This window comes from Mytilus edulis, chromosome 3 (genome assembly GCF_963676685.1).
Source record: "Mytilus edulis chromosome 3, xbMytEdul2.2, whole genome shotgun sequence".
In the NCBI taxonomy this organism is placed as follows: domain Eukaryota; kingdom Metazoa; phylum Mollusca; class Bivalvia; order Mytilida; family Mytilidae; genus Mytilus; species Mytilus edulis.
Window position 1 is genome coordinate 105275776 of NC_092346.1, and position 20806 is coordinate 105296581.

The following is a 20806-nucleotide window of genomic DNA, read 5'->3' on the forward strand; positions in this document are numbered from 1 at the left end:
AGAAGCTTCCTACTATCAAAAGATATAGTATCAAGCAGAATATTTTTAATGATTTTTTCCCTCATTTTTGTTGAGCCTGCAATTTACAGCAAAAGTAGGCGAGCCACTGGGTTCTGCGGAACTCTTCCAAATTTTTTATATGTGAGATTACCATCATGTTTGTGTCCACATGTGTTCTTGAAATTTCAGATTTTTCAACTTTTTGAGACGGGGGCATTCTTGTCACTTTGACACATCTAGTTTCCGAAATTGATTATATTTCTTGTTTGTATATTAAAGCAAAGAATACTGATATGACAGGAGATGTGTAAACTATTATATAAAGTATTGTGCAATTGCAGGAAAACTTCAATTTCATAGTATTGCACCAAAGCAAGCAATCTTCAATTGCACAGTATTGCACAATAGCAAGAATTCTTCAAATGAAAGTAAATACAAATATTTTTACCCATTTCATTTTTTTTTAAAGATATTTCACCACATTTATTTTTTGTGAGAAACCTATATATTACATCTTCGCTAGCCAAGGGTAACGATCCACTCCCGCTCTCTTCACCCTTGGCAGATTGAGCCAACATTTGTGATATCCATGTCGCGCCATCTATTGGAAGATTTAAGTCGCCCCCATTCTGAATACATTATTCTTGACCAATGGTAGCACTTGAACTCTTCAATTTGGAGGTAAAAACACGGTAGTGTCTAGATTCTACCCACTTGGTAAAGCCGGAAACGAAAATATACGTCAACATCCATGCATTTGTGCATGAAACATACATAGGAACTTCTATTTGTTGATTAAAAACATTCACGTTGTCACTAAATATAGTCGTATGTTTAGTGATGTAAAGACTTGTTTACAAACACTTTCTACATTAACACATGATCATGTTATAGGCTCTTTTTTATTGGATGCAGCGAGTTTCTACTGCAACCAATAAAAATCCTTACCTTGTGTCTCCGAAATATTATCTCAATCCGCCAAGGGTGAAGAGAGCCGGAGTGGATCGTAACCCTTGGCTAGTGAAGATGATATATTATGTCAAAAATTTGATCGCAATCTAGATTCAAACAGTATCAAGCTTGAATGTTGTGTCCAAACTTGCAAACTGTTCAGGGTTCAACTACTGCAGTCGTATCAGGCTGCACTCAGCGAAGCTATTAATTAACAAACATCACTAAGATCCTTTTACTTTTCTGTATTTTCAGACAAAACAACAAAAAAAGCAAGAAAATGATTGGTATACTATGTATAGTGAGAGAGTTTGTAGACTTTGTAGGTCTGTGTCCGTATGGTCCTTCGGTTAGACCATGTGATGAGCCAGAGAGGTCACCCCAGGTTCAAGGTTTGTGTCGTGATGTTCCTTCCCCTGTGGTAGAGTCTCCTGAGCTACCAAGGGCTGCTGACCCGGAGCAGTGTTTGGTGGAAGCACCCCGTGTTGCCTTGTTTTCAGCAATGCCATTTGAGGTAGAAATCATTTCTACTTTGGATGACACTGTTGAAAATGATACAGCGGTGTTTGAGGAGGTAGAGGAACATGAGTTGGTTTTCGATACAGATGATGCTGACCTTTTCTCAACCTGGGATGAGGAGCAGCAGCAGGCTGATGAGTGGTGGGAGGATCTGGAAAGGAGGGTTATTGAGGTATCAGAGGAGGTGGAGGCCCTATCCGAGGATTATAGTGAGGTAAAACAAAGGTTGGAGAGTGATGATGAGACTCTGCAGATGTTTGGCGCAAACTTGGAAAGTGAGGGTCGAAATCTGCAGATGCAGTATGTAATCTCCAGGGTTTTACCTTGCTGTAGTCCTGTGGATTTAGAAGAAGGTGTAAGTGATGTGGAGGAGCTGTCTCTGGAGGATGACGAGGTCTTTACTGATGAGCATGATAGAGTTGTGATTTGGGACGAGGAAGGCAGAGCAGCTATGAGGAGAGTTTGGTTCAGGAGGCATTTCATGAAGAGTCATTGTCTGAATGGTTTTTGGAGGACCTTTAGAGGGTACAGTTTGAGGTGTCGGATGTTTCAGCTTAGTATTGTGTGTCGTTGAGAGGAGAAGGTTCAATTTGTATTTTTGTTAGTTTTGTCCCTTTTAGCCAGTTGCCCCCAGATTACCTGACAAGTAATAAATGAATGATTGATGGTATTGATTGATCGGTTGGTTGATGTTTTATTGATGATTGTATCTTGAACACTTCATTGACAGTTTGGTCTTTTAATAGGTCATAACAGGTTAGGAATTCTCTGGCAAAAATAAAAACTATAAAAAGATATGAGTAAACCTGCCCTTAGTCTTACTCCCCGAGTTCCCCACTTCCTGTTCAGTATTATCCCAAACCCCAAGTACTCTACCCGTACTTTCTTTGTATATATATTTATATATGTAAATAAAAGCATGATTGTTTAATACAATTTTTATTTAAGTCAGACATTGTATGTTACCAAAAGGTAAATGTACAATGTTGTTGTAGTATGTTATCATCATTAGGATATCAGAGACCTTCATATGTACAGTAATCATAGAAATAGGGTATTAATTTTGTACAGTATTTTGGTGGGAATTCAGAATTTTACTTTACCCAAGGTAAAATTTGTAAATATCACATGACATCATCATTGAACTGAACACACCTGACTTTATCAGTAACACACACCTTTAAATTTGATATGGATCAGATTTTGAAAACAAAACACAGAAGAAATTTGGTACCGATCATCAACCTTGTCAGTCAACATTTTTTGGAGTTGTTTCCCTTTTAATGACCTTTTTTTTTACCATATTTTGGACATATACTATTTATAGATAGAAAAAACTATGAATTATAAATAGATAGAAAAAACTAGATTATAGAGAGAGAAAAATTTAAAAACTATATTATAATGAGAGAAAAAATTTAAAACTATATTATAGAGAGAGAAAAATTTAAAAACTATTATAGAGAGAGAAAAATTTAAAAACTATATTATAGAGAGATAGAATAAAAACTATATTATAGAGAGAGAAAAATTTGAAAAGAATTTAAAAATTATCAGCAAGACAAGATCTGTTTTGTGGGATAAAACCAACTATATAGAAGATGTCGAGACGAATGTACAACTGAAACGAATCAGTAAATCACTGAGATCAGAAAAGTTTCAAATTCCCAAGGTCTTAGAAATGAGATTTAGAAAGGTCAGAAGCTTATGGTTGCCATCTTACAATATCTTTTTCTTTTTGATAAACATGACTTGTTTTAATTTGGATTTTTTCTAAACTTTTTTGTAAAATGTAAAATAAAATAACACCTTTCCTGGAAACCTGGTAAATGAAACTTCTTGTTTAATCATCCCTCCATGTCTGGTACATCAATATAAAACCATTTTATTCACAAAGTATCAAGAACTTAAACCTGGGTGGGATAACTAACATGATACTTCCTAAATAGGTCGTCTGGAAGATGTGTGAATGAATGAATGAGATAATAATAGAGAGCAGAGAGACAGATATCTTAAGGGTATTGTGTACTGTTCTATGGAGGGAAGTTATTTAGGAATGTTTATAATTCTAGTAATTTTCAGAACAGTTTGGTATTTCTGAGCTACTAGAAATTTACTATTTAAAGAAAAATTGGTTAATGTCAATTAAATTTAGAGTCAGATTGAATGTATAACTGTTCCAATAGATTTTAAAGTCAATATTAATGAATTTATTCAATTTTTGTTTTGTCTTTGGCTTTCATAATTTTATTTTTTTTAATTTTTATAACTTTTTTCTTCAGACCAGTTGTTTATAAAAATTTTACAACATTCAAATTTTTGTTTTTATTTTAGTATAGATGCTGTATTATGAACATCGTTCTGAAGGGCATGACTCTGACCTTGACATCCTTGATCAACCTTGAGGGTCTCCTCTTTGAATATGACCTTAAAAATCATTCCATAGTGCCATATCTATTTGCATAGACTTCATGGTAAATTCAAAAAGGGGGAATCTATAAAACCTGGTTAAGTGGAATGGTCCACTCCATTATGACAACCTGAACAAATTGAAAACCGGTGGTATTTGCCTTACTTGTTTCTTTTTATTGACATAATTGGTTACAATTACAATAATTACGACGGAGGAGCCAAAATTGGGTAAACATACAACACAACTGACTTAAAAATTCACACACTAAAAATTCACACACAACGAATTCACACGCAAAAAAATCACACGTAAAAAATTCACACACAAAAAAAATCACACAAAGACAGTCACCAACAAAAAAAGTTCTTGGAGTTGCAGTATATAGTAAAACAAAATGACATACACTGGTAAAAAAATAAAATTTCCTACAGTTGGCGCAGTAGATACCTCTGCTTTATCTGACTGCATGACGTCCATACTCGTTTTATTTTAGAACTCACAATTGTCCAGTGAAGGTTATAGTTGTAGAGGTGTTTAGATCTCTTGTAAGTACAAGTTTCAGTACTTATCTGTCACTAGTAATACTGAGAATAAATGTCACTACAACTGAGCTTTTCCTGCATACGATTGGTTTCCTCACATTACTTGGTATTTTATGCAAAAGTCTATACTTTTTTAATATTTTGGTCTGTAGTTTTTTCCCTGAAAGTTAAAAGTAACATTTCATTGAGATATTTTATTGGGACTGATTCAAACACAAAACATTGCAGATTTGTGATAAAAAAAAATCATGTTTATTATAATTAATATCAAAAGTAACCTGCAATATATTTAATTTTAATTTGAAGTAATGTGTTGGAAAGATGGTCTCTGATAATTTAGTGGTGACAAACATTCTACTTTTACAAAAAAAAAAAAAAAAAAAAAAAAAAAAAAAAAAAATACACTGTAATATCTATGCATAATAATTAATAGTTTTTTTTCAGGTATTTTAATCCTTTCTTCAGTTTAATTTCAGAATGTTTCTGATAGACTGGATAGTGGTTGAGAAACACAGAACATCTTCCGGATTTTGATGAAATCGTGTCGTGATGGAAGTAATGGATACATTATTTTCATGGGAAGGCGGAATTGAATTATGTCGTGATGGAAGTAATGGATATATTATTTTCATGGGAAGGCCGAATTGAATTATGTCGTGATGGAAGTAATGGATACATTATTTTCATGGGAAGACCGAATTGAATTATGTCGTGATGGAAGTAATGGATACATTATTTTCATGGGAAGACCGAATTGAATTATGTCGTGATGGAAGTAATGGATACATTATTTTCATGGGAAGGCCGAATTGAATTATGTCGTGATGGAAGTAATGGATACATTATTTTCATGGGAAGGCCGAATTGAATTGTCGTGATGGAAGTAATGGATACATATTTTATGGGAAGGCCGAATTGAATTATGTCGTGATGGAAGTAATGGATACATTATTTTCATTGGAAGGCCGAATTGAATTATGTCGTGATGGAAGTAATGGATACATTATTTTCATGGGAAGGCCGAATTGAATTATGTCGTGATGGAAGTAATGGCTGATACATTATTTTTACGGGAATTTTCCTTTTAAATATTTTGAATAAAAACATCAAAATTTATTTAATTTTAACGATAAAAACAAAAGATTTTAGATTAACAAAATTTAGCAATATTTTTTTTTTTTTTATTAAATTTCAAACAAATCACTTAAATTTATTAAAGAAGCATTAAAATATATCCATGTAATTGTTGAGTAAAAATGCTTTTTTAAAGTAATTATCTTTTTCTGAATTAAGATAAATAACTGTTAATTTTTTCCAAATTTGAATAAATAACCATTCCATTTCCTAAATTTAGATATCAAAATTTAGCTCACAATAACTAAATTAGTTTGAAAATTTTAATGTTTCACTGAGATTTGGACTTCCAACAACTTGAATTTAACAATACTGTATTATTATAGCGTCTGATTGCAACATGAATACATTACTTACTTTTTTTTAAATTGTTTAAAAATTGAACACTAGCAAGTCAGTAGAACATTACCTATAAACTAGACATGAAACCCAATCAACATACCCCATCACTATACCCAATCACCAAACCCAATCACTATACCCCATCACTATACTCCATCACTATACCCCATCACTATACCCATCACTATACCCAATCACCTTACCCAATCACAATATGGATAGAATAAAAGGTAAAGGTTATACTGGCTTGCTGATGTTTTCTTCTTCGTTTTCTTTAATTATCCCCTCGACCCACATAGCAACAGCTTTATATATAGTTGACCTGGGACTGAGCTTTGGAGCAGGTTGGGTGGAATAAGGCAACATCCAGGAACTATAATTTAAGAGCTCAAAGGTCTTGGAGGAGAGGCCTAGGGGTCGGATGAAAGGGAGAGTGAAACTCCAGACACTTGTATTTAAGGGCAACAGGGTAGGGGATAGTTAACCCAAAACAAATCCAGGGACTTATTTTTAAGGGCATGGGGGTCGGGGAGGGTTATCCCATGGGGGTCCAGGGACTTGTTTGTAAGGGCTTGGGGGTCCGGGAGGGTTACCCCATGGGTGTCCAGGAACTTGTTTTTATGGGATTAGGGGTCAGGGAGGATTACCCCATGGGAGTCCAGGATCTTGTTTTTAAGGGATGGGGATTGGGGAGGGTTAACCCATGGGAGTCCAAGGACTTGTTTTTAAGGGATTGGGGGTCAGGGAGGGTTACCCCATGGGAGTCCATGCAGGGACTTGTTTTTAAGGGATGGGGGTCGGGAAGGGTTACCCCATGGAAGTCCAGGGACTTGTTTTTAAGGGATTGGGGGTCGGGGAGTGTTACCCCATGGAAATCCAGGGACTTGTTTTTAAGGGCTTTGGGTCGGGGAGGGTTATCCCATGGGAGTCGGGGACTTGTTTTTAAGGGTTTTTGGGTCAGGGAGGATTACCCCATGGAAATCCAGGGACTTGTTTTTAAGGGCTTGGGGTCGTGGTGGGTTAACCCATGAGAGTCCAGTCTATGTGAGGGCTTGGAGGTTGGGGAGGGCTACTCCATGGCCTAGTGTAATAGAGAGTTGCTGGGTAAGGAGGGGAAGAAAGTAATGTGTTGGTGTTGTAATTTCACACTGTTGAGTGTTCTGATACTGTTTAGTTGCTTTAAAGTTTGTGAAGTACAAATAACCCTGTAATTTTGGATGAAATGCATTATAAATTTCAAAATAATGAACACTTTCGTTTTTGAATTTAAATACATAACACTTTCTTTTCTAGATTTTAAAGAAATAACTTCTTTTCTGAATTAAAATAAATAACACTTTCTTTTCTGGATTTTAAATAATTCCTTTTCTAGTTTTTAAATAAATAACCATTCCTTTTTCTAAATTTAAATAAATAAACCTTCCTTTTTAAAAATTTAAATAAATAATCCTTCCTTTTTTAAAATACATAAATAAATGAACCTTACTTTTTATTAGATTTCAATAAATAACCATTTCTTTTTTTAAATTTGAATAAATAACAATTTCTTTTTTTAAATTTGAATAAATAACAATTTCTTTTTCTTAATTTAAATAAATAAACCTTCTTTTTTCTAAATTTGAAATAATGACCCCTTTTTTTTTGTGTGCTGGTGGTGTTACCACAGGTTTGTGTATGCGTCTAGTGTGGTTGGGAGTCATAGACTCTTAAACTGCCGCTGGATAGCTTATATTCATAGGTGAAAGGAAAGCTGAGTCTGTAAGTCTTTCCTTCCAGTACATAGCCTCTACACTAACAAGACTTCTACAGTGCCTCCCCGTGACAGCACATGGTAACTAGGATCTAGTGTCCTAGGCTTTACTGTAGAGGATCTCGGAGTAGCAAGGTCCCTAGAGATAAAGTGTGTAGGCTGATCGACATGCGGACATCCCTACACTCATCAACCTTGCCCCAGTTATGGGTTAAATAGCCCGCTGGATAATGGTCATGACCGCCTTCAAAGGATGTCTAGGAGAAGAAAACTCTGATATGAAATTTTTGGTAGATTTGACTCTTCAGCCTTGGTCTGCAAATTGATCTAAATGAAATAAAGCTTGAGTAAACATTCTCTGGTTCTTCAGGTTTGGGATTGAGAGATATGCCAACAACCTATCCTTGTAAAAAGGAAGAATGATTATATACTGATTAATCTCCCAGATGAGGAACATCACAACTGGGTCTGCATGAAGCTTTAACATTCGAAAGACAAGGTAAATATGCATAAGGTACATGTAGTAGATGTCTAGTCATTTCATTTCAGCAGCTATGAACAAGTTCGCATTTTAGTGTAAAAAAGGGAGAAATTTCTAAGGGAGAAATCTGACACTGAACCAGAAAACCAGATTGAGTAACTAACCCAATAAAATAGAGAATTTTAAAAACATTGGTGCTCCTGAAAGAAAAGCAAGGGTACAGTTCCTGTACCACAGATCACAATTAACAGTTATGACCAAAATACGTATTACATACATTATGTAAATACTTTACATTTAATATTATACATGTTATAAATGAAAATGCTGTATTTACTATACTAAAATAAAATTCAATGTATTGAAAACTCACCACACTATTCTCTCTCTCTCTCTTTCTCTTTCTATATATCTTCCTCTCTCTCTTTCCAGTGTTCAAACTGCTCTTCTTATATTTGTATTTAAAAAAAAAATTGCTTCCTATTATTGAAAGATGTATTGATAAGATAATATCTATATGTTTATATATTATATATTGCAATAATATTTGTGTATCATCACATACATCTAAACAATTACATGTATATTCATAACAATTTGATATTTACACCTGGCCCATTGGACCTATATGTCACTTTAGCAATAGTATATCTTATTTATCTGTATTAACTGCTATGATTAGATGTTGATAAAATTGACTAAATTTCATATACATGTATAAATATCGAAATAAGATGTGGTAATTAATTGTCAATGAGACAACTGACTCCACCAGAGACTAAAAGATATACAAGTTAACAACTATTGGTCAACATACAGCCTTCAATAAGTGTTTTTACTACCATCACAGTTAAGGATTCAGTTTTTTTTCCAGTTATCCTGGATATTTATTGAAGTAAAATCTAAGGAAAGTAGGACCTGGATGTAAAATAATATCAACTTTGAGGTATGTATGTTGACGGTAACAAAATCCTTGTTTCAAGGTAACATTAAAGATAATGAACGGTTCTAGTTTATTGCTTCTATAATAATACAATACCTAATTACAGATATAGAAATATGAAGATGTGGTATGATTGCATTTTAGAAACTCTCCAAAAAACCAAATGACATATAAATTATAGCTATAGGTCACAATTCTGCCTTCAAAAATGAGTAAAACCCATACCACATACATGTTACGTTAGCTATAAATTGGCCAAAAAATGAAAATTGTAAAAAAATTCAGTCGAGAAAACAAACTGCCTAATTCATGTCCAAAATAATGAACAAAACAAATATGTTACACAGCAACAAACATTAACCACTGAATAACTGGCACATACAGAGTGTGGCAGGGTTAAACTAGTTTGAAGGCGTATTGTCCTTATCCATCAAATCTTTGGTTGAATGAAAATTTTTAATCCATGGTGCCTGAAAAAATTGACATGTTTATTTTAAACAAATCTGAAGCAAAATATAAGTACAATGGTGGCATTTCATACTTAAGGTGGTATAGGTCTAAAATAAAAATGATAGAATTTGTTCATACTTTGCCAAAACGTTGTATCTATTGATACATGTTGAAAAATATAATAAAAATGGTAGGTCACCGCGCATTTTCTCAAGCTACAGGACGGGACAAAATCACACATTTTGTATGGATTATACAGGAAAAAACACCATTTTGTGATTAGAAACTAAACAAAATGATAGAATTGTTAAATACTTCAGGAAAAGATAGCTTTCAGACACTGCTTTGAGAATATCAAAAGAAAAGATAGGGTCACCGTACGTTTTTTCCGGCTAAAATACAAAATAGGAAAATTCCATACAGAATCCTTCAGAAAATGCACTTTTTTAGAGTTACCTCCCCTTAAAATGCCAATTTAAAAAAAAAATAAAAACAACCAAAAATAATTAACATTTGCAAAAATATCAATATTTAGAAGTTATATTCTTATAAATTGGTACTTTTAAATGAAAATGTACATTAAACATCTGCATTCCTGCATCAAATTTTGCTAACTTGATGGAAAATCTGGACCCTTGATTCTCTGTTTTTTACAATCCAAGATGGAGGAAGACACCCATACCACCTTAAGATGCCATAAGATTTGATACAATTCTGAACTGCTTTATATGAAGAATTTCTTCAGCCTCTGTCTCCTGGTTACTCCATATATGGATACAATGTAAATTTCTTCTGACATCAACATTATATATATATAATTTTTTGTGAATTTTAGTTTACATGTTTTGAATGAAATTTTATTTTCTATTTGTAGACAAAGCGTGCTTGTTAATTTAAAAATCAACTGAAGCAGAAGAATGGATTCTGTTGATCTGAGGAACTTGGAAACACTTATTGACAAAAAAATATGTAGTAATACAATTATGTTTACTCTGAGAGATAGAAAGAGGGGGAGAGCCAGTTGTAAAGATTTATTCTTTTAAACCAGATATATTGATTACTTTCGAATTTCATAGGCCTACAGTTCCCCCTAAATAGTCTTAATTAATACATGTACTAGGTGTTTTTAATGTAAGACTTTGATGTGACTTGTGAGAACAACCAGCTGCCATTGGTAAAAATTAATTTTTATGCCCTTTAAGTTGGGGGGGGGGGCATATTGTTTTACTCCTGTTCTAACTTCCTACTGTCCTATTATGAGTAAATAAATATAAGAAGATGTGAAATGTTGACAATGAGACAACTCTTCATCCAAATCACTACAGATAATTCCAGATAACTACTCCTAGAGTTTAATGAGTTATCTCCCATATTTGAAGGTACTTTTGGTAACAGTATTTTGTGATAAGGCTGATGCAAATAGGAGACAACTCTTAATTTTTTTATAAAAAGATTTTAACTTGTTTTTGAATTTAACAAACTAAGCATAAGTTGTGAGAAGTGGAAACTAGCAGGCTGAGATTTAGGGTTAAGGGGTGGGAATACACTGCTTACAATGCTTATCTCTTCATATGAGCTAGTTTGTTCACTGCATGGAAGGCCTGCAATAAATAAGAATGTATTGGTTTACTTATAATTGTTATATATTTTATGTTAAATATGTTATATCAGATGTAAATAAAGTAAGATGACAGTATTATTTAGAGCTCTCTGAATAAAATCAGCTTGTAAACATAAGTCTAGATAATGCATTAAGTGGTTTGGTCTGACATGGTGATTTCAAATTATATTTACGTCATCATCATCTCCAAAGTGTTTCCATTCTCAATTTTATCTGATATTAAACGCTCCTTCCTCACAATCATGACTTCATTTTTAAGTTTAATGAGTTATCTCCCATATTTGTAGGTACTTTTGGTAATAGTATTTCATGATAAGGCTTATGCAAATAGGAAACAACTCTTATTTTTTGTAGAAAAGATTTTTTTAACTTGTTTATGAATTTAATGGTAAATCTTGTGACTTTGTAAATTTTATCTCAGCTTTAAAACAATATCTAACACCCTGCCCATGAAATTGAATGTTGCTCCTCGTGATTTTAGCCAGTGAATTCTTTTGCAATAGTTTAAAAGAAATGTCAAATAGTATTTCATAATGCATTTAAAAGAATGGTATATTTTATAGAATGCTAATATTGTTTTACTTGTATGTTTAGTAGTCACAAAAAAATGTAATATATTTATATATATCATTGTTTGTATTGTATTATGAAAAAATTATTGATGTTGTAATGTTTATGCCCTTTGGGGCCCATAATTGGAAAATAAAGTATCTTATCTTATCTTATCTTATCTTATCTTATATTTGTTTTACTTTTTTCAAAAAAATGATTGCTACATTAATCATTTCTCATTTTAATAAATAACATTAATTTGAACTTTTTTTTGTTTCTTTAAAATGATATTTAGAACAGCTTTTTAAAAATAAGCTTGTTTCAGTTATTTTGAGTTTTCATCCCTGGCTGGGTCAGACCACACAAGACGAAAAGCTGGTATTTGCTATGTATCTGCTTGGTACACAAAATTTAGGAGCAATACATACTTAAGAGACTGGTTGGCTTGTAATAATATATCTGGGTATATTGATTCCTTCAGAATAATATTTTAGTGTATATTGATTCTATAGATATAAGAAGATGTGGTATGAGTGTCAATGAGACAACTCTCCATCTGCTGAATTATGTTTTGGGGTATGGTGATTCCTGTCGGTTTTGAGGTTCACTTTAAATTCAATGGTAATCATTTCGAATTGTTTTTTGCTTGTTTTTTTTTTTACATAGATCAGGCCATAATGGATTCTGCATTTGAAATTGTATCATGTTTTGTTATATTGGCCCCTTTTAAAACTTGCTTGCAGTTACCTTTTAACACCTACATCATGAAATAAGTACCTACTAATTTGTACTACTAGTACATAGTAATAACACTGTCTGTCATCTGACTCTTGTGTAACCTCGGATCAAGAAGATCGTGACCTGTTATGTTTTGTGCACAGTATACCTTTAAAATGAAGGTACATTATCATTAGACAATAATCAACATTTGATAGTTATTTCAAAGCTATATGGAGGTAATCTGACTAGCATTTGTATGACATAAATGTGTCATTTTTCATACAAAGACTTGCAAGGCAAAAAGAAGAACCATATTGCATTAGATACCATAATCGTTTATTGGGAAAGACTGTACTTTGACATTTTCATAGCTTTCTTTTGGTTTTACTCTATTGTTGAGTTACTGTCGCATTGTATTTACCCAAACGGTGACATATTCTTGGATCCTTTTGAAAACCTTCAAGGAAACCAACTAAAACTGGACTACTGAGTACATTTGGACTTTAATCAAAAAAATATATCACTTCTTACCACAGGAAACTTGGATGCAATGTTTTTATTTTAATTATTGTGGTAGGTTTTTCAGTAGTTATTTTATAAACATAACATATCAGTAATAGCATTGGATACTTGATTACATGTATGGGAAGTTAAGTCGCCATCTGTGTTGCGGGTTCACAGATACTATACCTTCCATTTAGGTATAGTAACGTCCCCACCATACATATCAAGTATCTGCTAATACTGATATGAACTGAGTGAGATAGATCACTCAGTTGGACCGTGACCAAGTCTGTTGACTTGGTCAGACAGCGACCGAGTCGTGGTCTAATCCTTTCCTTTGTACCATGCATGAACTGAGTGAGCTCGATCACTCAGTTCGATTTTAATTGGGGATGTTTTTAATTTTTATCCAAATTTTAATCGGGGATGTTTTAAATTTTTATCCATATTTTAATTGGGGATGTTTTTAACTTTTTATCCATATTTTAATCAGGAATGTTTTAAATTTTTATCCATATTTTAATTGGGGATGTTTTTAACTTTTTATCCATATTTTAATCAGGAATGTTTTAAATTTTTATCCATATTTTAATTGGGGATGTTTTTAACTTTTTATCCAAATTTTAATCAGGAATTTTTTTAATTTTTATTCATATTTTAATTGGGGATGTTTATAATTTTATCCAAATTTTAATCGGGATGTTTTAAATTTTTATCCATATTTTAATTGGGGATGTTTTAAATTTTTATCCATATTTTAATTGGGGATGTTTTTAATTTTTATCCAAATTTTAATTGGGAATGTTTTAAATTTTTATCCATATTTTAATTGGGGATGTTTTTAACTTTTATCCAAATTTAATTGCGGAAGTTTTTATCTTTTGGGAATGTTTTTAATTTTTATCCAAATTTTAATCGGGGATGTTTTAAATTTTTATCCATATTTTAATTGGGGATGTTTTTAACTTTTTATCCAAATTTAATTGCGAAAGTGTTTATCTTTTGGGAATGTTTTTAAAAGATTATTGGGGATGTATTTAACTTTTTATCTAAATTTTAATTGGGGATGGGCTTTTTAATTTGTTAACTGGGTCAGGTTTTTTTTATATTGGCTGTATAAGTCATGCTTTAGTCAAATCAGAGACTCTAAAATTGGTACTCCAAAAGGAAGAGACTGGTGGTCACTGCGGCCATTTGTTTCGGTGAACTAGCACCTAAAAGTCCAGATAACCCTCAGGCGAGCTGGCTAGTACATTAGCAGACAGGTACTTTTGTACCATTTGGCATTTTTTAAACTTTTGGCAATTTTTAATTTAGACTATTTTCTTTCATTTATTTTAAAATATTGTTTACACCTTTTGATTAAATATATATATTTTGGCTTCAAAATGGTTATCCAAGGATAATTTCTTTAATTAAAATTTACATCACACATTTTGGCTTATTGTAACTTTGGCTGTTACCTTAATTTTCAAAATAATGATAACCATTTAATATTGAAATAAAAACTACAACTCCAAATTTGCTCAATATTAAAAAAAATAATGTATATGTTGAAAAGTTTAGATCTTCTTTTCGGTGTTGATTTTTTTCATTCTTCCATGCCTTGTACTTCATGATTAAAATCTTTTCCATCAACTAACACAATTTCATGGGGATATTTAACACACAGAGTAGGCTAACATAGGTGGTTAAGGTTGGTATGGATATGAGAGAAATGGAGGAAGGGTGAGGGTAAATAATGAGAGTGGTATGTATGGATATATATGTTCTATAGGGAGAAAAAGGAAAATTGAGTAGATGAGGGTAATATTGAGAGTTGTATGTAAAGTAGTTGGGGACAGAATGTTAATTTCTTTATAAGGGCTTGATGTACTGGTCTAATGGAAGTGCAGTTTTCTTTGTTCTCTTGTGTAGTTCTTATTTTCTTAAAAAATCTGGAGTAAACATTTTAACTTCTTAAAGTACTGCTGTCAAAAATTAACAAGTTAACAGCCTTTCTTGTTACTGATTATGTGCTGCTTATAAATTAACAGTGTAGCACTTCTCAGTGACTAGATAGGGTTGCAGCTTTTCATCAATTTTAGCAGCATTATCTAACAGTTATAGATGCAGTGATCAACACACTTAACACCTGATTAATGTTTCTTTCATTCTGAGAAAATTTGCTTTCCAGTCTTTTATAAATTTCTTGGTCTAATGTTTCTTCTGTATCTTTGCTGTTAAGTTTGTAGTTCATTCTCATCATATGTGATTTTTATCAGTCTTAGAAGGCAGTAATAGTGAGTAGGGTGTATGTATCTAACATTTCATGGTTAATTTTCAACAGTCAAATCAAGTCTGTAAGCATATGCTTTATTATACCAATTACAAGCAAAATACAAAATGGGTCACTAAGACATTCTACATTGGCATTCATCATTTTACATCCAAGCCTCTTTTAAACTTTTCAAAAACAGCATCGGTACTCCTGTCAGTGTTTGAAACAAAGCAAAGTGGAACTAGCTTACAGTGACCTTTTAACACCTACATCATGAAATAAGTACCTACTAATTTGTACTACTAGTACATAGTAATAACACTGTCTGTCATCTGACTCTTGTGTAACCTCAGATCAAGAATATCGTGACCTGTTATGTTTTGTGCACAGTATACCTTTAAAATGAAGGTACATTATCATTAGACAATAATCAACATTTGATAGTTATTTCAAAGCTATATGGAGGTAATCTGACTAGCATTTGTATGACATAAATGTGTCATTTTTCATGCAAAGACTTGCAAGGCAAAAAGAAGAACCATATTGCATTAGATACCATAATCGTTTATTGGGAAAGACTGTACTTTGACATTTTCATAGCTTTCTTTTGGTTTTACTCTATTGTTGAGTTACTGTCGCATTGTATGTACCCAAACGGTGACATATTCTTGGATCCTTTTGAAAACCTTCAAGGAAACCAACTAAAACTGGACTACTGAGTTTTGTACTTTAATAAAAAAAAATATTTCACTTCTTACCACAGGAAACTTGGATGCAATGTTTTTATTTTAATTATTGTGGTAGGTTTTTCAGTAGTTATTTTATAAACATAACATATCAGTAATAGCATTGGATACTTGATTACATGTATGGGAAGTTAAGTCGCCATCTGTGTTGCGGGTTCACAGATACTATACCTTCCATTTAGGTATAGTAACGTCCCCACCATACATATCAAGTATCTGCTAATACTGATATGAACTGAGTGAGATAGATCACTCAGTTGGACCGTGACCAAGTCTGTTGACTTGGTCAGACAGCGACCGAGTCGTGGTCTAATCCTTTCCTTTGTACCATGCATGAACTGAGTGAGCTCGATCACTCAGTTCGATTTTAATTGGGGATGTTTTTAATTTTTATCCAAATTTTAATCGGGGATGTTTTAAATTTTTATCCATATTTTAATTGGGGATGTTTTTAACTTTTTATCCAAATTTTAATCGGGAATGTTTTAAATTTTTATCCATATTTTAATTGGGGATGTTTTTAATTTTATCCAAATTTTAATTGGGGATGTTTTAAATTTTTATCCATATTTTAATTGGGGATGTTTTTAATTTTTATCCAAATTTTAATTGGGAATGTTTTTAATTTTTATCGATAGTTTAATTGGGGATGTTTTTAACTTTTATCCAAATTTAATTGCGGAAGTTTTTATCTTTTGGGGATGTTTTTAATTTTTATTCAAATTTTAATCGGGGATGTTTTAAATTTTTATCCATATTTTAAATGATGATGTTTTTAACTTTTTTCCAAATTTAATTGCGGAAGTGTTTATCTTTTGGGGATGTTTTTAAAAGATAATTGGGGATACATGTATTTAACTTTTTATCTAAATTTTAATTGGGGATGGGCTTTTTAATTTTTTAACGGGGTCAGGTTTTTTTTATATTGGCTGTATAAGTCATGCTTTAGTCAAATCAGAGACTCTAAAATTGGTACTTCAAAAGGAAGAGACTGGTGGTCACTGCGGCCATTTGTTTCGGTGAACTAGCACCTTAAAGTCCAGATAACCCTCAGGCCAACTGGCTAGTACATTAGCAGACAGGTACTTTTGTGCCATTTGGCATTTTTTAAACTTTTGGCAATTTTTAATTTAGACTATTTCCTTTTTATTTTAAAATATTTTTTAAACCTTTTGATTAAATAGATATATTTTGGCTTCAAAATGGTTATCCAAGGATAATTTCTTTAATTAAAATTTACATCACACATTTTGGCTTATTGTAACTTTGGCTGTTACCTTTATTTTCAAAATAATGATAACCATTTAATATTGAAATAAAAACTACAACTCCAAATTGGCTCAATATTAAAAAAAAATAATGTATATGTTGAAAAGTTTAGATCTTCTTTTCAGTGTTGATTTTTTTCATTCTTCCATGCCTTGTACTTCATGATTAAAATCTTTTCATCAACTAACACAATTTCATGGGGATATTTAACACACAGAGTAGGCTAACATAGGTGGTTAAGGTTGGTATGGATATGAGAGAAATGGAGGAAGGGTGAGGGTAAATAATGAGAGTGGCATGTATGGATATATGTTCTATAGGGAGAAAAAGGAAAATTGAGTAGATGAGGGTAATATTGAGAGTTGTATGTAAAGTAGTTGGGGACAGAATGTTAATTTCTTTATAAGGGCTTGATGTACTGGTCTAATGGAAGTGCAGTTTTCTTTTTTCTCTTGTGTAGTTCTTATTTTCTTAAAAAATCTGGAGTAAACATTTTAACTTCTTAAAGTACTGCTGTCAAAAATTAACAAGTTAACAGCCTTTCTTGTTACTGATTATGTGCTGCTTATAAATTAACAGTGTAGCACTTCTCAGTGACTAGATAGGGTTGCAGCTTTTCATCAATTTTAGCAGCATTATCTAACAGTTATAGATGCAGTGATCAACACACTTAACACCTGATTAATGTTTCTTTCATATGAAATACTAAAGACTGATCAACACGATCCCAACAAAGAAATACTAAAGCCTGATCAATATGATCCCAACAAAGAAATACTAAAGAATACGATCCAAACAAAGAAATACTAATTAAAAGACTGATCAGCACGATCCCAACAAAGAAATACTAAAGACTGATCAACACGATCCCAACAAAGAAATACTGAAGACTGATCAATACGATCCCAACAAAGAAATACTAAAGACTGATCAATACGATCCCAACAAAGAAATACTAAAGACTGATCAACACGATCCCAACAAAGAAATACTAAAGACTGATCAACACGATCCCAACAAAGAAATACTAATGTCTGATCAACACGATCCCAACAAAGAAATACTAAAGACTGATCAACACGATCCCAACAAAGAAATACTAAAGACTGATCAACACGATCCCAACAAAGAAATACTAAAGACTGATCCATACGATCCCAACAAAGAAATACTAATGACTGATCCATACGATCCCAACAAAGAAATACTAATGTCTGATCAACACGATCCCAACAAAGAAATACTAAAGCCTGATCAACACGATCCCAACAAAGAACTACTAAAGACTGATCAACACGATCCCAACAAAGAAATACTAAAGACTGATCCATACGATCCCAACAAAGAAATACTAAAGACTGATCAACACGATCCCAACAAAGAAATACTAATGTCTGATCAACACGATCCCAACAAAGAAATACTAATGTCTGATCAACACGATCCCAACAAAGAAATACTAAAGACTGATCAACACGATCCCAACAAAGAAATACTAAAGACTGATCAACACGATCCCAACAAAGAAATACTAAAGACTGATCCATACGATCCCAACAAAGAAATACTAAAGACTGATCAACACGATCCCAACAAAGAAATACTAAAGACTGATCAACACGATCCCAACAAAGAAATACTAAAGACTGATCAACACGATCCCAACAAAGAAATACTAATGTCTGATCAACACGATCCCAACAAAGAAATACTAAAGACCGATCAACACGATCCCAACAAAGAAATACTAAAGACTGATCAACACGATCCCAACAAAGAAATACTAAAGACTGATCCATTCGATCCCAACAAAGAAATACTAAAGACTGATCAACACGATCCCAACAAAGAAATACTAAAGACTGATCCATACGATCCCAACAAAAAATACTAAAGACTGATCAATACGATCCCAACAAAGAAATACTAAAGACTGATCAATACGATCCCAACAAAGAAATACTAAAGACTGATCAATACGATCCCAACAAAGAAATACTAAAGACTGATCAATACGATCCCAACAAAGAAATACTAAAGACTGATCCATACGATCCCAAGAAAGAAATACTAAAGACTGATCCATACGATCCCAACAAAGAAATACTAAAGACTGATCAATACGATCCCCAACAAAGAAATACTAAAGACTGATCAATACGATCCCAACAAAGAAATACTAAAGACTGATCAACACGATCCCAACAAAGAAATACTAAAGACTGATCAACACGATCCCAACAAAGAAATACTAAAGACTGATCAACACGATCCCAACAAAGAAATACTAAAGACTGATCCATACGATCCCAACAAAGAAATACTAAAGACCGATCAACACGATCCCAACAAAGAAATACTAAAGACTGATCAACACGATCCCAACAAAGAAATACTAAAGACTGATCCACACGATCCCAACAAAGAAATACTAAAGACTGATCAACACGATCCCAACAAGAAATACTAATGTCTGATCAACACGATCCCAACAAAGAAATACTGAAGACTGATCAATACGATCCCAACAAAGAAATACTAAAGACTGATCAATACGATCCCAACAAACAACACGGGGTGATCTCAAATGCTTTAGAAGTGTAATCAGATACTGCTTAACATATGGCACCCGTCTTGAATAAAATAATGAATTGACAAGAAAAGGAGCACAGTGGGTTCCAATGGGAATGTCGATTGAAATCGCTTTCTCCTAATATTATAAAGATATCGAATATATTGAATATATCAAAAAGCAAAACACAAAAATACTGAACTACGAATAATATTTCTAATCGAATGGCGAAATCAAAAGCTAAAACACATCAAACGAATGGATATCAACTGTCATATTCCTGACTTTGACCAAGAATTTTCATACTTCGAATATGGGGAATTCAACCTGGTGGTGTAACTAGCTTAACTTCTCCTTTGTGTGACAGTCGCATCATATTGCATTTTATTGACACTGATGCGTGAACAAAACAAACAGACTAATACTGTAGGTAAAAATGTACAATGCAGGGGTACAGCAGTCAACATTGTGTTATAATCTTAATCACAATACAAACAAACAAATATGTAACAAAGAAGCACAAAAAGGCATGTATCAAATTAAACAAACTCATTCATTGAACAGAATATAGTCTATAGTTCTTTTAGGCATAATTATCCTCTGCATTTTAATTTTACTCCGGTTTAAAGAGGCATAAGATATCAAAAGGAGATTACAAACTCATTAGTTGAAAATAAACTAACAAAACTTTGTCAATAAGACCAAAACACAAACAACAGTATACAAAACACAACCTAGAAATTTAGAGACTAAGCAACACAAACTGCACCCAAAACGGGAATGTAATCGAAAATCCAGAATGGTGAGCAGAATCTGCTCCACATGTGGCAACTGTAGTGATGTTTATGTATGTATATATTCTGTGGTAAGTCTCGTTCAGTGACGTCACATTCGAATAAAAGTGGAGAGGATTGTGGTTACAAAATTTGGGACAAATCCTAGGAATGACTAGATAATCCATAACGCTCATCCGTCAACTCTTACAGGCGTCTATACTTTAGAGGGGATATATGTTTATCTTATTCTTTAAAGTCTAA

At 32.7% G+C, this 20806-nt stretch overlaps 1 protein-coding gene across 2 annotated transcripts; it reads left to right on the forward strand.

Moving 5' to 3' along the window:
• The first annotated feature begins 1212 nt into the window (after positions 1-1212).
• LOC139514725 (uncharacterized) lies at positions 1213-11224 on the forward strand. Of its 2 annotated transcripts, none has more exons than XM_071304331.1 (3): positions 1213-8165; positions 9007-9078; positions 10400-11224. In XM_071304331.1, the coding sequence occupies exon 1, from the start codon at positions 1232-1234 to the stop codon at positions 2042-2044; it is 813 nt and encodes a 270-aa protein (XP_071160432.1). In that variant the 5' UTR covers positions 1213-1231; the 3' UTR covers positions 2045-8165; positions 9007-9078; positions 10400-11224. The 2 variants fall into 2 exon arrangements, with proteins under 2 accessions (XP_071160432.1, XP_071160431.1); XM_071304330.1 differs by having other exon boundaries at positions 1213-8150.
• The last annotated feature ends 9582 nt before the right edge of the window (positions 11225-20806 follow it).

Excerpts from the sequence above, each read along its gene's own strand:
- LOC139514725 (XM_071304331.1), top strand. The coding sequence starts at position 1,232 with ATGATTGGTATACTATGTATAGTGAGAGAGTTTGTAGACTTTGTAGGT.